Genomic DNA, 14,464 nt, shown 5'->3' with positions numbered 1-14,464 from the left:
TGATTGTCTCTGGCAATTCGAATGGTGTTAGTTGGCAAATGTATGTTTCAATCATGTGACTACCTCTCTTTGTTGAGATGTCAACTTTGTTTTTTTAGTTTGGTTTTATTTTATTTTCTCCTGAAACACGAATTAGATATATATTTGCATTTTGTCGCTTTGGTGATCACTATAATGACGTGCCATATAACTTGGCTTATCATATACTAATATGTTTGGGGCCTTTTGGGCTGATCTGGCTTTCTTCGTCTCAACGAGACTTATTACTCAACAAATTTCACATTGCTAAATTTAGACATTTAAAAAAGAAAAAGAAAAACATACAAAAACAATACACTAGAATCTCTATAAATTAATACTCTTTAAATTAATACTTTCTATAAATTAATAAAATTTTCCAATTTCAAGTTGGACCAATATAAAAATTGACACATTTCGATAAAATAATAAGATAATAATTTTTTTGAAAATCCTATGTAAAAATATGGTCTCATCAATATCATAAATTAAAAATCAAATAAACTAATATATATATATATATATTATATACATATATATTTAAAAAAATCTAGTAAAATATGTCTTTATTGTTGTTTGCATATTTTTGAATTTACATGATTGTTGGAACTCATCTCTAATCTTTTTTCATTGTTGTCTTCTCAAATTTACATAATTGCTGGCCGCAATATCTTTTTCGACTACCATGAAGAATAGTAGTAAAAATTTCTTCTAAACTCTAAACTTCTAACATTTATCATTTTTTACCTAGATAATATAGTAAACAATTGACAATCATCATATTACGATAACCAAAATCATAAATTAAGAAAATTGTTTAAAAATGTGAATGATAAAAAAAGTATTTTATTTTGTAATAGAAAATTTTCAAAATTATTAAAATGAAAAAATCTCTTCATAAATTAATATTTTATTAATTTATCGATAAATTAATATTTTATTAATTTATCGATAAATTAAAACTTCTTTAAATTAATAAAATTTCATGGTCCCGACTTTATTAATTTTCAATGGGCTAACTTAACGAATTCGATTGGATTGTTTTAGTCTAGTCCTTCCGCTCAATGTATTATTGAATTCATACCTAGTTTGATTGATTGAGAGTAGGCTTTTTTCGTTCGTGAGCACGAAAATGTTTGGGTTTCGTTCGTGACCTCATTGTTCCATCATTCTTTCTATTTGTCAGCCTAGACTGCATGATTGCTTCAGTTTGAAGTCTGAACACATACAAGACATACTTAACCTTTTTTTTGTTGACAGTATTTTTTCTGGCATATATTGTTTCACAAAATCGTTAGTTTTGTTATATATTGTTTTACAAATATTTTTTTTGAAAATTCATAAGAACCCTATTTAGAATTCTACCATTGTAGAGAAAAAAAGAAAGAAGTTCTTAAATTAAGAAAAATCAAAATTTATTTTTTTTAAAAAAAATTTTAAAACCCCTATTATGAATTCTACCATTGAAGATGGTCTTACTTGTAAAACCCCTAGAGAGGAAGAGGGTTAAAAATCTCATGTTTAAACGACTCTGAATTAGACACAAACTAGAAAAACTGAATATGTAATTTAGCAAATAGAAAGAGAGAAAAATTAGCATCACAGGTTTGTACATATTGAAAAGGACATTGCGTAGATTTGTTGGGGAAAAAAAAATCTCTTTCTTAAAGAAGTTATGTACTAACGTCATTTACATAATTTCCTTAAATAATTAGGTTTTAAGCTAATTTACCTAATTCTCCTTTATTAATTTCAACACTAATAAATTTGGAAAGATAAAAAAGTACACATATGATGAAATTTATATTTACCAAAGGTTTTGCCCAAAAAAAAAAAAAAAACAAAAAAAGGAAAACAATTTCATCATATATGTACTTTTTTATCCAATTCCCAATTCGTAACTCTATCCAATTGCATTTATTTACCAAAGGTTTTTCGATTTGCTTTTAGGTTTTTTCTTGCAACAGAGCGAGCAGAGAGGGCGTAAATTGCAAAAGTGATCTTTTCAATCGAACTTAATTGAACTCTGCCGGGCATAGAGAGAGAGAGAGAGAGAGAGAGAGAGAGAGAGAGAGAGAGAGAGAGAGAGAGAGAGAGAGAGAGAGAGAGAGAGAGAGAGAGAGAGAGAGAGAGAGAGAGAGAGAGAGAGAGAGAGAGAGAGAGAGAGAGAGAGAGAGAGAGAGAGAGAGAGAGAGAGAGAGAGAGAGAGAGAGAGAGAGAGAGAGAGAGAGAGAGAGAGAGAGAGAGAGAGAGAGAGAGAGAGAGAGAGAGAGAGAGAGAGAGAGAGAGAGAGAGAGAGAGAGAGAGAGAGAGAGAGAGAGAGAGAGAGAGAGAGAGAGAGAGAGAGAGAGAGAGAGAGAGAGAGAGAGAGAGAGAGAGAGAGAGAGAGAGAGAGAGAGAGAGAGAGAGAGAGAGAGAGAGAGAGAGAGAGAGATAGAGATTCTGGTGAATTGGAGAAGACGAGATGCTAGGAGAATGTGGCAGGCTATCAAAGACAGAGAAACAGGTCGAGTTCGTTCCAATTCCTTCGCCAATCGATTCAAATCCCGCCGTGTTTCGTCTCTCCAGCTCTCTAATCGTAAAGATTTCGTTTCTCCTCATCGTGGCTCCGTCAACTCCCTTCAGGTTTCTCTCTCTCATAAATGTTGTTTCGAGTTTAATTTGGAAGTAGAGTTACTTTCGTATTATATGCAGCTGAGCTTTTCCCTAATCCTAAGTTGTAGTTTGCTGCTTGTGTTGCTGCTGGTTACTTTGTTGTATCTTCTTTAACCGTATGTGTGATTCAATCAGGTTGATTTGACAGAAGGGAGATACCTGCTCTCTGGAGCAACAGATGGTTCAGCTGCTGTGTTTGATGTTCAGCGGGCCACTGATTACGAGGCAAGTGGTCTTATTGCCAAGCACAAGTGCATTTTTACTGTCGACAAGCAACATGAGCATGGACATAAATTTGCCATTTCCTCTGCCGTTTGGTATCCCATTGACACTGGCCTCTTCGTTACAGGTTCTTATGATCAATTCATTAAAGTCTGGGATACCAATACTGCTCAGGTACCAAAAATTTCAGTATATACCACTTCCCTTGCAATTGTTTATTTTTTTGTTTCCCCTTTAGGCAGGCTCTCATATTTTTTTGTGTCTTTTTCATATGTTTTAGGCAGTTGTGGATTTTAAAATGCCTGGCAAGGTTTATAGAACTGCCATGTCTTCTATGGCAATGTCTCACACGTTGATTGCTGCTGGAACTGAAGATGTCCAGGTCCGCCTCTGTGATATAGCTTCTGGGGCTTTCTCTCACACGTTATCTGGTCACCGTGGTATGTTACTACTCTTCTTTCCTTTGGAAAAAGATCCTAGTATATCAGATTTTGTTATATAGAATCAATTGATGGATGGCTACTGGAACAATAAGCTACTACTATACTTATGCCAAAATTCCTTAGTTTAAAAAAAAAAACAGGCTTTAAACTTGTCTTGTTGTGATGATTATGCCAGATGGCGTTATGTCAGTGGAATGGTCTACTTCCAGCGAGTGGATTTTGTATACTGGAGGGTGTGATGGTGCTATACGTTTCTGGGACATCAGACGTGCTGGATGTTTCCGTGTTCTAGATCAATCACAAACACAACTTGGGGTCCGACCACCAGTTTTAAAGCCACCAGAGGTTAGCAGTAAGGTTTGTTCCTCAAACTTGTACATTCTTTTTACTACTTTAAATTTTTGTAAAGACAAGTCTAAATACAAGCCTATATTTGACAGTAGAAATGGCTTATCAATTTCTGTTTTATTGAGAGGGGATTCCCTTTTAGTAATTTTATTACCTTCTTGTACAGAGTTCTTCAGCTGCAAAATCTTCTTTCGGAGGCCAAAATAGGTTGAAGACACTGCAGAATAAACAAACTGGCAGCCAAAGTATAAAGGGATCATCTAGCGCTAAAGCTTCAGTGGAAAAGTCTCGACAGAAGAAGCTTCACCCTGGAATGTTATCTACACTAGATCGTGCTACGGCTCATTATGGTGTTGTTACTGGCTTAAAGGCAACTAACAATGGGATGTATCTTCTTAGTGCTGGTAAGTTCTTATTGTCATGGCTAATTTCTTTGTTCTTTTTGTTATTTGTTAGAACTCTGTCACAAACTGGTATATAGGCAACATCTGCTGGTTAAATATTATAATGCATTCCTCTTTTGTGATATTAGCATGATTAGCATAGAAAGTTGGATACCCTTGGGACCTTAGAAGTAGTATTTTCGATTTATGAGATAGGAGCCACATGTAGGTGGGCTTGGAAGTTACTAAAAAGTCTTAAATTCATGACCCGTATATCCTTGCCCGAATCGATCCACGGCTAACTATATCAGTTATATCAGTTTGTGGTTACAAGAGCTGAATACTGTCGTACACATCAGTGGTGATGTTATATATCTTACGGCAGCTAAGAGTCTAATGGATCTGTTCTATTTGCATATTATGTTTCAGGGTCGGATTCAAGAATAAGATTGTGGGATATTGAATCTGGATGCAATACCCTGTTGAACTTTGAAACTGGACGCATCCAGACAAACAAAGCGATTCAGTTGGATACAAGCGATGATCCAGCTCTTGTATTTGTTCCGTGCATGAAGACTGTGAAGGTAGTCACCAACTTATTATTTTATCAGCAAATATTTACATTTCATTGCTTGCATTATTCAATGAATCGTTCTGCAACTGTGTCTTCAGGGTTTTGGCATGTGGTCAGGTAGAACAACGCTGATGCTTCGTGGACACTACGAAAGCGTGAACACATGCTGCTTTAATTCCAATGATCAGGTATAACTTAATCCTTAGAATCTCCCCAAATCTCTCGTTAGTCATTTGACTTTGTAGGTTTGCTTGAACTCACACCTCTAAATCGGAATTACTTGTTATACTTGCTGATAGGAACTATACACAAGTGGGGCAGACAGACAAATACTTGTGTGGTCACCAGAGGGATCCATGGAAGACGAAATGGTGGGGCTAAATTCTATCACTAGTTCAAATTCTTCCATATTAGAGATTACTCTGAGTCTTGTTGTGATCAAGATTTTGTCTGTGTGCAGGTGCAAGATGAAGTAGCCGAAGATAAAGACAACTGGAGTGACTGAGAAAACAAGTTTCAGGCAGTCTTCTTTCTCAATCTGTGAATTTCCATGTGTGTTGCTCTGAGTTTAGCCTTCACAAACTCATATTAGTAATACTACTCGCGGTTTCATTGTTTATAAAAAAAAAAGAAAGTAAAACGAAATATCCGTTAAGAGTCTAGTTCATATTTACTACAAATGCAGTTTTATTGCCTATGAAGAAGTTTTAACTCGTGGAAAAAACAAAAACAGAGGTGTTCGTATTTAAGATATACCGAGTCAATCCGAACCGAATAAAAACAACGATCGAGTAGAAGACCAAAACGAATCCTTTTTATTCAGCGAAGACCATAAACCTACAACTAGAGATGACTATTTTCTTGAAGAGTAAATTTAAATATACATAACTGAAAGTTCAAAAACATACTAAAATGGTATCTATACAATTTGAATTTTGAAGCAATAAGGTTAGTCAGTCCTCTAGGAGTTGTTTGTTGTCTGATCGTAAAGAAAATATTAGAGTCAGTAAAAATAGAAAAGTTTAGTGTAGCCTTTGACTTTCTTGACCACTCCCAAGTCCCAAGTCCCAAGTCAGTCAATCCATTTCTGAGAAAACACATAGCCATGAGAAATTTCAGAACGACTCGCAGAGGGGAAGCTTCGTCGAAGCTCACTTAAGTGGGAGAAGACGCGTCAAAGCATCGTCTTCCTCTTGACCTATAAGGTAAAAAACCAAAAAAGCTCCATTAAGCCTTTACCAGTGACTTGTTACTAACTTACTATATATATAAATATCTTCTTCTTCGTTCCCATTTTCACTAGATCCCTTTGAATCTTTTTCTCTAAATCTAATTCTAATCTATCTGTGAAGTAAGTATAAGCTGCTGAAGAAAATGGAGAGCTACTTGAACGAAAACTTCGGCGATGTGAAGCCGAAGAACTCTTCCGATGAGGCGTTGCAGCGTTGGAGGAAGCTCTGCTGGATCGTCAAGAATCCTAAGAGGAGATTCAGATTTACAGCTAATCTGTCCAAGCGTTCCGAGGCCGAGGCGATTCGCCGTTCAAATCAGGTTCGCGTCTTTTCTTCCCCGAGTTTTCTTACTACTGATGACTATCTTCTCTATTTCTGCTTGTATACTGCTGGAGATCTAAGTGATCTCTTAATTCAAATGCATTCCGAGTTTTTTTGTTGGTTGATTCACTTGAAATCTACATCTTCTTGTTTTGATCTTGGATGGGATCTGTAAGTGAGCTCGTTTTAGTATTTTTTTCCTAGTTACTTATCCTCAGGTGTGTGCTCTTTATCACTTGGCTTGACTGAAATTTCACTAGGTTTTGTTTCTAAATTTAAGATGTCGAGTGTTCAGGCTCTTTGCGGTGTTTGCTAGTAAGAACGTTCTGTAGTGTCTGCCTTTGACCTCATCTGTGGGAGTCTTCTTGAGTTTGTATGGAATAAGTAGCAAACAAACATGACACTCTTTTTGTATAAGTGACCTTTGTTTCTTCAAATTCAACTCATGTCAAACGTATAAAAGCTTACTGTTCATTTTTTCCTTTGAGATATGAAGGCGTACTGCTATTAGTGCTTTGTTCTAATACCATATTCCTTTGTCAACCTTATGAATGGCAGGAAAAATTTCGAGTGGCGGTCTTAGTTTCACAAGCTGCACTTCAGTTCATTAATTGTGAGAATAGACTACTCTCTAGTATTATTCAGTATGTGTATTTGCTTTCCTTAACGAGGAGTTATTGCATGCTTACAGGCTTAAAGTTGTCCAGTGAGTACACTGTACCTGAAGAAGTAAGACAAGCAGGGTTTGAGATTTGTCCTGAAGAGTTGGGATCAATTGTAGAAGGCCACGATGTAAAAAAGCTGAAAATTCATGGTGGTACAGAGGGCCTCATAGATAAACTCTCCACGTCTGTTACTAGTGGGATTGATACGTCTGAAGACCTGCTGAGTGTAAGAAAAGAAATTTATGGAATCAACCAATTCACAGAAAGCCCCTCTCGTGGCTTTTGGTTATTTGTTTGGGAAGCCCTTCAGGATACCACACTCATGATTCTAGCTGCCTGTGCTTTTGTATCGCTTATAGTTGGAATACTGATGGAAGGGTGGCCAATTGGTGCTCATGACGGACTTGGTATAGTGGCGAGTATTCTGCTTGTCGTGTTTGTTACTGCCACTAGTGATTATAGGCAATCCCTTCAATTCAAGGACCTGGATGCAGAGAAGAAGAAGATTGTGGTTCAGGTTACTAGAGACAAACTGAGGCAAAAAATCTCAATATATGATCTACTGCCTGGAGATATTGTTCACCTTGGCATTGGAGACCAGGTCCCCGCTGATGGGCTTTTTATCTCAGGGTTTTCTGTTCTGATTAATGAATCGAGCTTGACTGGAGAAAGTGAACCGGTTAGTGTCAGTGTCGAACACCCCTTTCTTCTCTCTGGTACCAAGGTTCAGGATGGATCTTTCAAAATGTTGGTAACTACAGTTGGAATGAGGACTCAATGGGGTAAACTGATGGCTACACTAAGTGAAGGTGGCGATGATGAGACACCTTTACAAGTAAAACTAAATGGTGTGGCAACCGTCATTGGTAAAATTGGTCTATTTTTTGCTGTCATTACGTTTGCTGTTTTGGTTCAAGGATTGGCTAATAAGAAGCGCCTAGATAATTCTCACTGGATCTGGACTGGTGATGAATTGATGGCGATGCTTGAATTTTTTGCTGTTGCTGTAACAATTGTTGTGGTTGCAGTCCCAGAGGGTCTGCCGTTGGCTGTGACATTAAGTCTTGCTTTTGCCATGAAAAAGATGATGAATGACAAAGCGCTAGTGCGCAATTTAGCTGCTTGTGAGACAATGGGATCTGCAACAACTATTTGTAGTGACAAGACTGGAACTCTTACAACAAATCACATGACCGTTGTAAAAGCCTGCATCTGTGAACAAGCCAAAGAGGTTAATGGTTCTGATGCTGCTATGAAATTTGCCTCTGGTATCCCTGAGTCTGCTGTTAAACTTCTATTGCAATCTATATTTACTAACACTGGTGGTGAGATTGTTGTGGGCAAAGGAAACAAAACCGAGATACTGGGAACACCCACAGAAACTGCTCTGTTAGAATTTGGGTTGTCACTCGGAGGGGACTTCCAAGTAGTAAGACAAGCCTCAAATGTTGTGAAAGTTGAGCCCTTTAACTCTACAAAGAAAAGAATGGGAGTTGTTATTGAGCTGCCTGAAGGACATTTCCGGGCGCACTGTAAGGGTGCTTCAGAGATAGTTTTAGATTCTTGTGATAAATACGTCAACAAAGATGGTGAAGTTGTTCCTCTTGATGAAGAATCTACCAGTCACCTAAAGAACATAATTGAGGAATTTGCTAGTGAAGCACTTCGAACTCTTTGCCTCGCTTACATCGAAATTGGTGATGAATTCTCCTTAGGAGCTCCTATTCCAAGTGGAGGATACACTTGTATAGGTATTGTGGGCATCAAAGACCCTGTCCGCCCTGGTGTCAAAGAGTCTGTTGCGATTTGTAAATCTGCTGGAATCACTGTCAGAATGGTGACTGGTGATAACCTTACTACTGCAAAGGCCATAGCCAGGGAGTGTGGCATATTGACTGATGATGGCATAGCTATCGAAGGTCCTGAATTCAGGGAGAAAAGTGATGAGGAACTGCTCAAGCTAATCCCAAAATTGCAGGTGATTGTCTGCTAAACACAAGTACTTGCGTTGGATTATTTGTGCAGTCTGTGTTCACATCTTCTACAAGGGATTCAAGTATAATTTCCTTCTTGCAGGTGATGGCACGATCATCGCCCATGGATAAGCATACTTTGGTGAGACTCCTCCGTACAATGTTTCAGGAAGTCGTTGCAGTGACAGGTGATGGAACAAATGATGCCCCAGCACTTCATGAAGCTGATATTGGACTCGCAATGGGCATTTCTGGAACTGAGGTGTGTACTTAGTCTTCATTGTCCCTGTTTCAATTAACTATCGAGTCTGGGTTTTCATATCAGAACAACACTTACATATTCTACGTGGCAATTTTCGTAGGTGGCAAAAGAGAGTGCGGATGTGATTATCCTAGATGATAACTTTTCGACAATTGTCACAGTGGCCAAATGGGGCCGTTCTGTGTACATAAACATTCAGAAATTTGTCCAGTTCCAGCTGACAGTAAACGTTGTGGCTCTTATTGTCAACTTCTTATCAGCCTGCCTCACTGGTAAGTTCCAGACCAACATATCTTTTCTCTTGTTCAAAAGTCTGATCTCCTCAGGATTGCAACTAACTTCTCTATGACATTGATTACTACTGTGGGTATCAGGAAATGCACCTTTGACAGCTGTCCAACTACTGTGGGTTAACATGATAATGGACACACTTGGAGCTCTTGCGCTAGCGACTGAACCACCACAGGACGATCTGATGAAGAGATCTCCAGTGGGAAGGAAAGGAAACTTCATAAGTAATGTAATGTGGAGGAACATCCTCGGTCAGTCATTATACCAGCTTGTCATCATATGGTGTCTTCAAACAAAGGGAAAGACAATGTTTGGTCTTGATGGCCCTGGCTCTGATCTAACACTCAATACCCTTATTTTCAACACCTTTGTCTTCTGCCAGGTAAACTTCCACACATCTCATAAAAAGAAATATGACCCATAACCACGTTTCTCATCACAAATTATCTTTTTTCAGGTATTCAATGAGATCAGCTCGAGGGAAATGGAGAAGATTGATGTGTTCAAGGGGATACTAAAGAACTACGTATTCGTTGTGGTTCTAATGTGTACAGTGGTGTTCCAAGTAATCATAATCGAGCTACTGGGTACATTTGCAGATACAACACCACTAAATTGGGGACAATGGTTGGTTAGCATCGTGCTAGGGTTCCTTGGCATGCCTGTTGCTGCTGCCTTGAAGATGATCCCTGTTGGTTCACACTAAGCTACACATTATATATAATGTGATTCCTTCTGCCGCACCTGTGGCACCTATGGCTTTGAAAGGCACCAATTTTTTCTCCGGCCTTTGGAAGTTTAATATCCCCAAGATGGCCTTGGAAACTAGTTACAGTGCTTTTTCTTTTTTTTTTTCTTTTCCATCAAATGTATCAAGTGATTGGAGGAGCATTTGCTTCGTAAATATTATTGTTGTGAAACTTTTGTTATTTTCTGTTCTTCTATCGATTGTTTGCCAACAACAATTCAAGTGACAGGTTAAAATATCTATAAAACAGACACTGAGAAGAAATTGGAACCCAATTTGGATTATTCAGAGACAATTCAAAGTAAAATACAATTGGTCAATGGCTCTGTAACATCATAGACTATTGAATTACAGGAGTAACACTCAAGAGTCGAAAATTGTTGTAATGAAAAGAGATTCCAAAGTGTAATGAGGGGACCAATGACTAAAAAACATGTAACAAAAATAAGTGTAATGATACAACAACACTCTCCAAGAGCAGCAGATGAGTTTGCAAAGCTTCAAAGTCAATTGTAAAGATCATTCTTCCATCGTTTCTGTCGCTGCGTAATGCCCAATGTTCATATTCTGCATCACAGTTGGAAACAAAAGGCACTTTCATATTTTTTCTGAACAAGTACAATGCAAACAGAGAAGATGATCAAACCAGAATTTATATTACCTTAGCTAACATCCTCTGCTTGGTCAGGAACTGCGTTCTTGCTTTGTTAAGAGCTGAGTTTGGTGATTTAAACAACCTCTGCAACAAAATAATCGCAAAATCCAGTTTCATTAACACTGATTTTGTTTTGTGTAATGGGATACCGCCATAAAATGCATATTTCTAGAAGATCCGAGAAACATCAAACCTTTTCATCATTAGACAACTTTCCTCCACCAATCTTCTTTGGAGTGAAACTAAATACATCATGAAGGAATTCATTCTCCTGATAATCAAATTGTTTGAAAGAGCAGAGTGTCAACTTTATAAGAAAGAAAACTTCAGAGAATCAACACTTGAAAGAAAGGGCAAATAAGAAGACAGACCTGCATATGCTTAATAAAACCACCCCCAAGGAAATGCTTCAAATAGTTTAACTGTATCATCTGATACCATGTTGACGTCTGTAAATAGTCCCCTCCCACTTTTGTCGAGGTCTCAGGAGCGTATCCATCCTAATCATAAATAAAACATATCTTATACAAAAATCCGACCAGAAGAGTCAAACTTAAACCTCATCAGGAGAAAAGGTGAAGGTATACCTCAAGAAATTCAACAAGATCTTTGAACAAATTTCGTTGGGTGTTGAGATCTTTCTTAGCAGAACCTTTACCACCTGCCTCTGCAGACAGCTCTCTAACTTGTTTAGTGACTTTAGATTTCAAGCCATGCATATGCACCAATGACTCCTGAGAAACAGTTCCTTCTTTCACTGATCCATTAGCAGACCCTTTGGCTTCGGCAGAGAACTTCTCTAGAGTTCCCAACTCAAATATCACCGCAAGAGCTTCACCAGCAGCTATACGTACAGATCGGTCATCCTTTTCCAACAATGTAGAGAGATAAGCTACGGTCCTGTAATGACATTAATAGCTAATTATTTAATATATATATATATATATATATATGAATGTAAAGGACTACATCGAAAGGAAAGCCCAACGCTCCACTTACTCTTGCCAAATTTTGGGACCTAGTGTCCAGTGATCAACAGTTGTGAGCAGAAACGCCCAGGAAGAGACAACAGCACTTATTACAGCAGGTGAAGGTTTGGTTGCCACAACCTACAAAACGCCAAGTTACAGGTGAGCCTACTTAATACTTTAGACTAAATAACCTACTTTCTTAATAAACCAAATAGATATAAGAAAAAGGTAAGATGCATACATTAGACCCAAGTTTGGGGTGGATCATTTGCCAGATTATCTGCATCGATCTCTCGGTTTGCTCTGGATCAGTGCCACCAACAAAGGTTATGATTGCTAAACACTCGAGTATCTACAATAAAAATGGCAGGATATCAACAAGCGTAAATCCATGATGAACCTTATTTAGAAAACTGTGATGGAATAAAGAAATTGCATACCGAAGTTATTTTCAAGATTTCACGACCAGATTTAAGGGCTTGAGAAAGAGGAGTGACAGATTCTTCCAAAACCTCTTGAGCTTGATCCCCAAGTCCAACAGTTAATGCTAGCAACCCTGCAAACACACACACACCACGATCAGCTGTTAATATGACTCCATATATAAAATGAATTGATGAAGATGATTTACGAGTTGCCTATTATTACTCAAGAGACTTACCAATAACATGAGATGCTAATGCGGTCTCCTTAGTAGACCCTTTCTTAATGCAGTGTAAACACTGATGCAATAAAGTCGCAAACCTGCCATCATTAAGAAGAAACAGGTGTCATAAAATACTAAACCACAGTTAATTCTGTACGGTGTATGATGATTAAACAAACTACACAAACTAAAAACTAAAAGAATGGAATAGAGTATCATCAGATATTTACTTGTTTTCGACAAACTCATGCTGCAAGTCGCTGTTAAATGCGTCAACAATGGAGGCCAAAGCTTGCTCTCTCGTTGAACTCCTTCAAAATCCAGAAACAGAATCCATATATATATATATATATATATAAGTTTTGCAACCAACAAAGATCAAGCAAAGGCACACTTATAAAGAAGAAAGAAAGAAAAGAAACCTCACCTCTTCTCATAGAGAGAATCAAGGGATTGATCCAACAAAGCATCTTTGTGAACAGTAACATCATCATTCAAGACTCTCTCAGATGATGGCATGGTGGAGGAAGAGCTTACACTACTTGTATCATCATCACTATCAAACATGGCCGCGTTCTTACGCTGAGATTCTGAAACACACAAACCAAAAAAAAAAAAAAAAAAAAAAGCAAAGTGAATTAAAGAATATAAAAAAATTGGGATAATCAGAGATTTCGTAGTTAATTGAAAAAAGACGAAACACACGAATCAAACTGAAACCTAATTGAAGAACCCTAAAACAATCAAACAAACCAAGGTGAAAGAAGTTGAACTAAAAATCAAATTTTTTACGATTCAGAAATTGAAACTTACTCCTCCCCATGATTTATGTTGTCTGCGGCTGGCTAAATTCAATATACTTTGCGGAAATTAGAAAAAGAAAGGAATCAAAAGGGGACTTATAAGAGAAACTGAAAACTAGAACAAGGATTGGAAACAAGAGAAGAAGTATGGATCGAAGCACGAAATCGACAAAAGAAGAGCAATAAAAGTCTTGAAGATGATGAAGAGGAATAAGATCGTAGAGGCGATATATCCATTAAAAGAAAGAAGCGGCGATTTTTTTTGGGTTTTTTTTCTTTGGGTAAGAGAGAAGAGGAAGATGTCGAGAGAGTTTCGTCGAGAAACGTAGGGATGCAAAGCGATGGATGAGAGAGCTTTTTATATGATGGAGAGAGAGAGAGACAAAAGAAAGGAAGACTCTTCTTCCTTCTTCTTTTCACTCTCGGTGGTGAAATGAAATCGGACCAAAGAATCAAATCTCTTTCACATCTTAGAATATCCTCTTCCACGTGTCCCTTCTTTTCACCCTCCGATGATCCTAACTCTACCGACGTACGTGACTCATAATTTAATTCCCCAGTTTCTTCTTAATGTTCTAGATTAACACCATTAACTTTAAGGTTATATTTTATAGGCTCCTCTTACAGTTACATCATAAAAAATTATGTTCTAGATAAACAACATTTTTGTTGTAAAACACTTAGTGGACTTCATAAACCGGCCCATTCACTGTTCATGACATACGGCTCATGTACGGCCCATAGGACATAGATCCATTGGCCTTATTCTTTTTCCTAGTCGGTTTTTACCTAAGTCTTTGTACCCCATATATATGTAACCTCGTTGAGACATTATGAATAAGAATAAGAGATTTCAACCTTTGAACCTTCTAGTTTACAACACTTTATCAGCACGATCGTTTCTAAGATCCAGCTGAGTAAAAACCCTAACCGCCGCCGTTCATACTTCTCTTTTTCACCAAACCCTAAAACCGCCGCCTCCTTCTTCCCTTGTTCGTGGAAGCTCCTGTTCGGCAATCAGTTTGTGTTCAAGAGCAAGCAAGGTTCGTGATCAAAAGTTTTGTTGGAGTTTTGTTCGAGGTTCGTGGTCCGGGGTAAGTTCTGTTCTGGAATCAAGCAAGGTTAAAACCGAGGTCTTTAGCTCCCGGTTCATATCCAGTCAGATCCCAAACGGTGGAAGGTAAACTATGATCAAACCTCCTTAGAACCTATAAAATCGTATTTGGTACTTAATCTATAAGAACCCTAAACATG

The 14,464-nt window shown here is 37.7% G+C and overlaps 3 protein-coding genes across 4 annotated transcripts; 2 read left to right on the top strand and 1 right to left on the bottom strand.

The window, feature by feature from the left end:
* LOC104741387 (DNA excision repair protein ERCC-8-like) lies at positions 2,494–5,340 on the top strand. The gene is made up of 9 exons (XM_010462242.2): positions 2,494–2,643; positions 2,809–3,069; positions 3,176–3,335; positions 3,514–3,695; positions 3,853–4,090; positions 4,499–4,653; positions 4,742–4,831; positions 4,943–5,014; positions 5,104–5,340. Exons 1-9 carry the CDS (start codon positions 2,494–2,496, stop codon positions 5,146–5,148), a joined length of 1,353 nt encoding a protein of 450 aa, XP_010460544.1. The 3' UTR covers positions 5,149–5,340.
* Positions 5,696–10,325, top strand: LOC104741386 (calcium-transporting ATPase 1, chloroplastic). 2 transcript variants are annotated; one of them, XM_010462240.2, is made up of 8 exons: positions 5,696–5,848; positions 5,996–6,194; positions 6,755–6,809; positions 6,888–8,839; positions 8,938–9,096; positions 9,197–9,368; positions 9,471–9,769; positions 9,845–10,325. In XM_010462240.2, exons 2-8 carry the CDS (start codon positions 6,018–6,020, stop codon positions 10,091–10,093), a joined length of 3,063 nt encoding a protein of 1,020 aa, XP_010460542.1. In that variant the 5' UTR covers positions 5,696–5,848; positions 5,996–6,017; the 3' UTR covers positions 10,094–10,325. The 2 variants fall into 2 exon arrangements, with proteins under 2 accessions (XP_010460542.1, XP_010460541.1); XM_010462239.2 differs by lacking the exon at positions 5,696–5,848 and having other exon boundaries at positions 5,884–6,194.
* LOC104741385 (interferon-related developmental regulator 1-like) lies at positions 10,398–13,611 on the bottom strand. Its single transcript, XM_010462238.2, has 12 exons — positions 13,221–13,611; positions 12,835–12,997; positions 12,638–12,718; positions 12,423–12,505; positions 12,202–12,317; positions 12,003–12,113; positions 11,790–11,899; positions 11,378–11,690; positions 11,162–11,290; positions 10,984–11,061; positions 10,797–10,874; positions 10,398–10,702 (listed from the first exon to the last, which is right to left on the bottom strand). Exons 1-12 carry the CDS (start codon positions 13,228–13,230, stop codon positions 10,655–10,657), a joined length of 1,320 nt encoding a protein of 439 aa, XP_010460540.1. The 5' UTR covers positions 13,231–13,611; the 3' UTR covers positions 10,398–10,654.

The sequence above is a fragment of the Camelina sativa genome, chromosome 14 (genome assembly GCF_000633955.1).
Source record: "Camelina sativa cultivar DH55 chromosome 14, Cs, whole genome shotgun sequence".
NCBI lineage: Eukaryota > Viridiplantae > Streptophyta > Magnoliopsida > Brassicales > Brassicaceae > Camelina > Camelina sativa.
This window is presented reverse-complemented; position numbering and strand designations above follow the sequence as displayed.